Below are 8978 nucleotides of genomic sequence, written 5' to 3' on the forward strand. Positions count from 1 at the left end.
TACTCCAGTTGTGAATGTAAAGTAAAACTAAACAGTTTTCCTGCATTTTTTTAATATACAGCAAGAAAAAATTATGTTCACTTATTCTTAGTCACAAATGGAATATATATTAACAAAAAAATCTGAAAATCACCTTTATCCAATTAATCACTTAAACCTTTTTCCTTACTTCAGTCAAGAATCAATAAAACTAAATAAAATTTTTTTCTGGAATTTTTCATTATCCAATTAAAAAATATTATGGCCATTTAAATATTTTTCTTTTACATAAGTCAAAATATATAGCAATTTTTTGGGGGGCATTTTTTTTTATCATCCAACAATAGCTGAATGATGTGCGACTCTTTATATCTGTCTACAGTTGTTTACTAAACACAGACACTTTTTGGTCCCTTCATTTTCATTGATGTGGGGAAATAACAAAATTGGTCCTTTTAAAAATTTTCCCAATTTGAACAGTTTTCGCGTCAATTTTCCCAATTCTACGGACCCCGGACCCAGTTTAAAAATGGTAGGAAAACCCCTGAAGACTCTTCTGAAACTGAAATCTGTTTTCCTTATTATTTGATTTGTCTCAGTGTGGAAAATTAATAATGTTTGAATTTCAAAGAAAAATAATCAAGGAAAAGGCAAGTAGAAATAAAACAATATAAACATTTATTCAAATAACTCATTCAAAATATTGAAACATAACATCATTAATGAGCTATATAAAACTAGGACGGAAATATAACATAATCAGTTTCGTAAATATTATCTTGTGGCTTATCTGAAGAAAAAAAAAATTATGTGCATATAGGTACATGTATTATATTCTTTTCAACATTTAGCTATAGAAAACTAGGATGGAAATATAACATAATCAGTTTTCTAAACGTTATCTTGTGGCTTATCTGAAGAAAAAAAAATTATGTGCACGTAGGTATCATTCTTTTCTCACTAAAATCAAGATTGAGAAAAATTTACAAGATTAAAGATTTCAAAATACCACTGACTACAAGGTAAAATACAATTCCAATACTTCTTCTCCTGTCTACATTGATTTATTTGTCTTTGTAGTGTGTACATTTATTACATAAAAATCACAAATGAACAAACTTTTTGTGGCTTTAAATTACTTGCTGCTGACTGAAAACTAATTAAAAAGATTATTTTTTTTTTAATTCCTTAAAAAAACTTATTTTCTTCGAAAATATGATCAATTTAAAAAAAAAGATTCATTAAAAGAAAGATCATCAGTTTTTTTTAAAATCAAAAGCAGAAAATTGAAAATTTTAATTGAACCATAATGTCTAAAAGTTACAATTAATGTATACCATCAAAAAAGCTATAATTTTACATTGAGAATGTAAGAAATCATTTACATAATGTTTTCAATAGAGAAAAATTACAATATCAAAAACAAAGGAACAACACTTAATGACATACAACAATAACTTAATAATGAAGTATTCACAAAAAAGTTCTGTATGACAATATCAGTTTAGTGATGGAATGTGATAAAAATGCACTTCTGTTTTAAAAAAAGATCTCTTGTTTTTAAAAATATAGGTACCATTTATTGACATTTTGAAATATAACATGTACCTTTAATTGCATCTTGAAACAAAATTACAGGTAACTAACGAAAATAATTTTCTTATTCATATTAATTCTCTTTCAATGGAATATTCTGAAATGCAAACTATTTGGAGAACAAAAAAATATACAATTAAATTTGGGGAAATAAGGTGATCAAAATTGATCAAGAGACAGTAATTATGCATAGAGCTTCATCTGACTTTGGACATCTTCGAGACTGCTGATGCCAAATCTGTCGCTTTCAGTCTGCATCAACTCGAATATGGACTGGAGTTGTTTCCTCTGAACCTCTCTCTCTTCCTCGATCTGTTCCTCCGTGAGATCTTTGTTGAACTTTTTTGCAGTCACCCTTTGTTTGGCCTTTTTCACTTCACTCTGTATGTGTTCACAGTAAGTCAGGGGGTCTATCTCTGGCTGAAGGTTTGAAGAAAGCAGAGGGGCATCACAATCTACAAACATGATACATACAAGTGATAATTACTGCTAATTTGAAATTGGATCTTGATGTTCAAAATATTAATTTTATCATTGCATAATCATGAATATACACACAATATTTTTACCTCCAACTTCCTCGGAGGCATCATCCGTTTGAGACTGGTCAGTGTGCGTTTTCTGTTGAGTGTGTGTACATTTCTCGTCCTTTTTCTTCCTTTCATTCAGAGACTGTGGGCGTTCATTGTTTTGCAGAAACCTTTTATATGCAAACATGACTGAAAGAACAAGAACTAAAGCAGTAAATCCCAGTGACAAGGGATAAAAATAAGGAGACGACTTCGACATAAGCTGCTCCATTGTCGAGAAAGCATCCGTTCCTGGTTGCTGGAAAATGAAAGCGCTTACGTCACATTGACGCAAGCGTCTTCCTGATAAAGACAAAAATGTCTGCGCCCATGACAGGTGAGTTACCATTATTATTTCTTCGAGTATATGTTTCTAAAGTGTGCTTTCTATATGGTATATTTTTTATGTATCATGCAAAAATAAAGATCAAGTGCAAAAAAATTTCTCACATTTCTTCAAAAATATATATGTTACGATATGAAACAGGTCTTAGCCGACATAAACAGATAAATGATAAAAGATCAACTTCAGATTTCTGAAAAAAGGACGAAAATTTTCTCCAAATTTTAACGTTTCCCTTCTTAATGTATTGCTTCCTTAAACCATGAAAGTAAGCAGATTTTTTCCTAGTTTTGGGATGACCAAAATACTGAGTTTAGGACTTTGTTTTTTAAATTATTTTTTTATTTATTTATTCATTGAAATTTAGATGATTTAAAGGAAGCACAAGTTTATTTTATATAATGGAAGGACACCCTCAGCATCTTTATCTGTCTCTTCTAACCATTCACATGATGTTGTTTTTTGTTTTTGTTTCTTTCTAAACTCTGATGTCACATAACTTTGTATGATGTAAGTTGTATTACCAAACCAATGCCCAAAAATATCATTATGATAAAAAATATTTAAGCTAGCTATTTATCTGCAATATTCATCAAATTAAAGTGAGTGAATTTTTTTGGTTGTGTTTGTACCAATACTGCAAGAACATAATTTATGCTGAGATGCAGTATCCAAAGGATTATGGATACTTAGGTTACTGAGGACAAAATTTGTTTGGATAAAATTTTCTTTTTTTCTTTTTCTTTTCACGGGTGTTGCTTTAAGAACTTGCACTAGCGAGTGTCACTGCTCTTGCTATTAAGCCCTGCTATATGTATGATATTTGCACTGAGATATGTATTTTACATTTCAAAGAAAACATATTACAGTACATAAAGCAACAACAACAAGTTTAAAAACTAAGCTTTGTATATTTTTCAAGTGCACTGTAAAGGTCTCACTGAACTAAGATTTTATTTTTTATTATTAAATCTTTATCTTTTATGGATATGATAAGTGTAAATGATTCTCCACCAACGTATTAAATAATTAAATAAATGATTTATCAATGAATTCTAGAGAGTGCTGTTGACCACTTGTCTGCAGTTCGGCATGTCATACTGGTTTTGTCTGGGAAGGGTGGAGTTGGGAAAAGTACAGTGGCCACACAAATAGCTTTAGGACTCCGACATGCTGGAAAGAAGGCGAGAACTATACCGTTATCAATAACAATAATGCATAGCTTTTTATACTTTAATGAATTTGTTATATGGATATAACTAATCATGAATATAATGAAGTAAATTCACAAGTCCCCAGGGTTTCACAAAGCCATGTTTTATTGTATATCATTAATTCAAAGCTATGTTTCATGATGAATGTGTATTTTTTTCTGTGATAGGTTGGTTTGCTTGATGTTGACCTGTGTGGCCCCAGTATTCCCCGTATGTTCAATGTCCATCAACAAGATGTCCATCAGTGCACGGAGGGGTAAGGAAACGGAAAAATAATTTCACTTTTTTTTTTTTGTAAAAAATAATTTTTTTGCGACAGTTTGAAACATATTATGCAGTCTTTTAGTGATAAAACAGAGATAAATAACAGTATCAAAATTTGTGTAAATGGTTGGCATTCTTGTGAATTCAAATTTTTATTGAAAGAAGGCCAATTACAATTACTGGGGTAAATAAATGTGATGTATTTGATTTATATTCAGGTGGCTTCCGGTCTTTGTTGACAAAGAACAAAAACTTGCTTTGATGTCAATAGGGTTTTTGGTTGAAAATGCTCAAGATGCCATCATTTGGAGAGGACCAAAGAAAACAGGTAGTTCTCTTTCAAAGAGTTTATAAATTAGTTTAATACCATATAAATTTTTTTTTATAATCAAAGGTGATATGTTTTTTTTTCTTGCAGTTGACAGAGCAACATGCTTTATTCAACAGAAAATTCAGAGGGATATAACTTTGTTAAATAAGCTTATAAAAACAGATAAGCTATGATAGATATACATAAATATGTATTGGCAATTTTAACATGAATATGTATTGGCAATTTTAAGATAATAAAATTTCAAGACATTTTATTTCTTTTTTAATTACAGCAATGATTAAACAGTTTCTGAGGGATGTGGTATGGCGGGATATAGATTACTTAATCATCGACACACCACCGGGAACAACAGATGAACATATTAGTGCTATTGAGAACCTGAAGACATACAACCCTGATGGAGCAATACTGGTCACCACCCCACAGGTAAATAGTCAACAACCCACAGGTAAACTGTCACCACCCCACAGGTAAAGCTTTAAGCCCCACAGGTAAATAGTCACCACCCACAGGTAAAGCATTAGCTATTTAGTCACCACCCAAAAGGACCAAGACAGGTAGAAATCATCAGTTGCCACTACAGGTTGATCTAGAGTTCTACTAATCACCAAGAACTTGACAAGAAGTTTAAAAAAAGCCACAAGTGTTTTATAAAAGATGAAGAAGATTGATATCATTGATCTTATGATAAATTTTGTTCATTGTAGGCTGTTTCTGTTGGAGATGTGAAAAGGGAGATAACTTTCTGTAGAAAGACCCACATACCTGTGATAGGAATAATCGAGAACATGAGTGGATTTGTCTGTCCAAACTGTACTGTAAGTGGAGTTTTCTAAACAACAGATATATACAATATATATACTTGCCTATAAGTTGGATATTGTGAATTTGTATTAAAAACTTTGTCCGAATCATAAGTGAGCACCATAAAATTTGGTATTTTTTCTGAAATATATTTAATGATATTGTAACTATTCTAATGATAATTGTTCATAAAGGTTGAAATTTACCGGTAATCCAATGCAGGTAAAGAAGATCCAAGATTGCTTTATGCATATAACACAAGTGCTTAAAATCTTTTAAAGTTGTTCTTTATTTGTTTAAACTTTTTTATAGAGGATCAATTATCAATATCATACCAAAAAAATACTTTAACAAGATGTGTTTGTGAAACACTATGCGCCCGGCGGCAACAAAGTCCAATAAAATATTTTTAGCAGATAAGTCAAGGTCACAAGGTCAAGGTCATTGACCTTGGTGTCATTTGAAAGAACTTAATCAAAGGTTAAAGTTGACAACAGACAGACAGACCAACAGACAGGACAAAAACAATATACGCCTCAGATCTATCGATCCGGGCGCATAAAAAACAGGTGTATACAATATAAGATTCATCTAAAATTGTGTATAGTTTCTGGTTATGAACTGCACTGACTTAAGTACATGTATAAGAATCATTGGCAAATTCTTCCCAAAAAAGTTAACAAAAGCCTGCAACTTATAGGCAAGTAAAACACAGTATATAAGTTTGAAAGGAAATGAAGTGTAAGTATTGTTATGATTACCTTCTTTTCTAGGAATGTACCAATGTGTTTTCAAAAGGAGGAGGGCAAGCACTGGCCAAAGAATACCATGTGCCATTTTTGGGTAAGGCTTGCATGTTTGTATTTAATGATTTTAAAACTTCAATTTGAGACTTATAAATAGAAAATCAAAGAACTATATGCGGTATATTGCATATATTTGCCCCCACAAAAGTCAAATTTTGAAAACTTCCTGAAATATGCTGAATTCAATAAACTGTATGAGAAATATAAATTAACAGAAAATATTATAGTGTCAAGGCAGTGTATTATACACTTATCCACTGGTTATGAGTGGGATAGCTCTTTTATCAAACCCGCGACAAGGAACTAATCCCCGAGGGGAATAGTTCCTGTCAAGGGTTTGATAAAAGAGCTATCCCACTCATAACCAGTGGATAAGCGTTTTATTATACTGATGTATAATATAATTTCTGAGGTTTGAATTTTTTTTTTTTTTGAGTTAGATAATTCTGCAAGAATAATCTGAAATCCTGATGACGTCACAATGCTACTGAAGTCATTATGACATCATCAGTTTAAAGATTTATCGCTGGAAATCAAAATTGGCGGCAACAATTGCATGATAATTTTCCGAGGGTGGATAGCAAAAACTATACCCCTGGGTATAGCTTTGCCATGCGTGAACTATAAAGGATAGTTATTTTACCTTCTGAACATTATAAAGGAAACATTTTAACAGAAGTATAATAATCACAATTATTGTTTTTATGACGTCACAAACTAGTCCGATTTTATATCCCTTTTCAGAAAGAGGACAAAATGGACAAAATTTCAACAATTTTAGCTTTAAAATTTATAGAGCGCAAGTTTGTTCAGGAACAATATTGACATATTTCATTGATATTATCATTCTACACATTATATCAAAATATTGATCCTTAACACACATGCGCTCGGTGACTTTTACTCAAAATATCGACAAAATATGTACATTTTTCTGTAAAATTCATAAAAAACTGAAATTTACGTCCTGTTTGTGACGTCATTACGTACATATGGCGTCATTACTTATGAAAATATTCAGTGCTTTGAAGTCAGCATATACTCCCCTGTTTAAGAACTTAATTAAATATATCTCCATCAAAGTTTGATTTGGGGGGCAAATATTGTTTATTACCGAATAAAGTTCTTTTTTGTATTTTTCAAATTTAATTCTAGGTTAAGTAAGTATAAAGCATGTCTTAAAAACAATGTTTAAAATATTTTTTGTCTTTAAGTAAGTATAAAACATCTTAATAACATAATTTTGAATATTTTTGTCCTTTCTGTAATTTTTAGCTCTACTGGTCAGAGATCAGAAGAGCTTATGCGATAGTAAAGTGTCCGTTGTCCGTCCGTCTGTCTTTAAACAATTTTTCAAAACGCTACTCCTCCTACAGTTTTGGTTTGATTTCAATATAACATGGCACACAAGTAGACTACACTAAGATACATAAAATAATGCATCGGTTTTTCACTTCGATGAACGGTGTTGCCATAAGGTTACTAGAAATAGAAATTTCTGTGAAATTCCTGTAAAACGCCACACCTCCTACAGTTTTGATCTCATTTCAATATAACTTGGCACACAAGTACACTACACAAAGATACATAAAATAGTGCATCGGTTTTCGAATTTGATGAACTGTGTTGCCATGGTTACTAAAAATAGAATTTTCTGTGAAATTCCTTTAAAACACTACTCCTTCTACAGTTTTTGTCTGATTTCAATATTACTTGGCACACAAGTAGACTACACTAAGGTACATAAAATAGTGCATCGGTTTTTTATTTTGATGAACAGTGTTGCCATGGTTACTAAAAATAGAATTTTCTGTGAAATTCCTTTAAAAGCTACTCCTCCTCCAGTTTTGGTCTGATGGCAATGGCTTCTTTTCTCATCCTTTGTTATAAGTTCAAACCAGTAGAGCTACAGTCTCGACAGAGACTTCTGGTTTATGGAATAATACAGTGAATGTTAAGTATCTTTTTAACTTAAATTCTTAATACATGTAGGTTGTATCCCCTTGGACCCTGAGCTCTCAAAATGTTCTGACGAAGGTAAAAGTTACATAGAACACTACGAGGGATCACCAACCTTACACGCCATTCAGAAAGTGGTGGATCGATTAATTCAGATTGACAGAGACCTCCCGTGAACCCGGTACTGAAAAATCGCAGGATCCCAGCCAACGGAAAAAAGTGCTCTATAAATAAATTGTCATTCGGTGATTTTACACTGCTGAATGACTTGGTGATTTTTTTATACAGCTCTATTATTCATCCTTGTCGTAACAGCTGATATTGTTGACATGCAGCAGTGTAAGAGCTCAATGAAAAACAACTCAGTTAAATGAAAATTTCTTGTTCATTAATGATTTGCAATCGAAAAGGAACTGCCAAAACATTTTGGAACAGTTTTATATATTTAAAATAACATTCAAGTTTTGAAATATTGCATGATTTTTTTTTTTTCAGAGAAATATTTTGTATAGTATGAGTAGAAGTTAAATTTTGTATTTAAAATTTGAATAAATTCATGCCATTCCTTGTTTCAAGTAGTGCTAGCACTTGTTAAACTTCTTTTTTTACAATATACTTGTATTGATATGTTTGTAGCAGCTTTTGGTATATAAATATAGAGGTCTTTTAATAAAATTGGTGCCATACTGTATTTATTGTCCGTTACTGAAAAATCGTTTTAGCTACATGTATATTGTACATTCCATAAATTGCACAGGGCAAATTACCAAAACTTAGTTTTAAAATTTTATCTCCCTTAAAGTCAGAACTAGAGCAAATAAAATTTTTTAAAAAATCCATATATTTTGGCAATTTTCTAATATTACCTGTATTTTGGTATCTAAAGTACCCAGTACATGTTAATTGTCACTTTGATGAATTTTTCTTTGCCCCAATTTGGTAGAAAATGTGTAATTATTAAGAAGTACAAACACTGAACTATAGCTCCATATTTTTCCATTGCAATTCTTTGAAATTAGATTCATTGATTCAGAATAAACTGTACATGTTCAGCAAATTAGTTTTTATTATTTTGGTCAAACAGAAAATAGCCAAGAATTCATCCTGTGT

The 8978-nt window shown here is 31.3% G+C and overlaps 2 protein-coding genes across 2 annotated transcripts; one reads left to right on the plus strand and one right to left on the minus strand.

Annotated features, from left to right (window-relative positions):
* Positions 1-1453: 1453 nt before the first annotated feature.
* Positions 1454-2426, minus strand: LOC134255459 (uncharacterized). The gene is made up of 2 exons (XM_062738005.1): positions 2145-2426; positions 1454-2030 (listed from the first exon to the last, which is right to left on the minus strand). Exons 1-2 carry the CDS (start codon positions 2374-2376, stop codon positions 1759-1761), a joined length of 504 nt encoding a protein of 167 aa, XP_062593989.1. The 5' UTR covers positions 2377-2426; the 3' UTR covers positions 1454-1758.
* LOC134255455 (cytosolic Fe-S cluster assembly factor NUBP2 homolog) lies at positions 2381-8925 on the plus strand. Its single transcript, XM_062737996.1, has 8 exons — positions 2381-2481; positions 3547-3671; positions 3869-3957; positions 4184-4293; positions 4571-4725; positions 5007-5117; positions 5877-5946; positions 7902-8925. Exons 1-8 carry the CDS (start codon positions 2463-2465, stop codon positions 8042-8044), a joined length of 822 nt encoding a protein of 273 aa, XP_062593980.1. The 5' UTR covers positions 2381-2462; the 3' UTR covers positions 8045-8925.
* The last annotated feature ends 53 nt before the right edge of the window (positions 8926-8978 follow it).

This window comes from Saccostrea cucullata, unplaced genomic scaffold, assembly GCF_032062105.1.
Source record: "Saccostrea cucullata isolate Sc308-1 unplaced genomic scaffold, CSIRO_AGI_Scuc_v1 ctg1402, whole genome shotgun sequence".
Taxonomy (NCBI): Eukaryota; Metazoa; Mollusca; class Bivalvia; order Ostreida; family Ostreidae; genus Saccostrea; species Saccostrea cuccullata.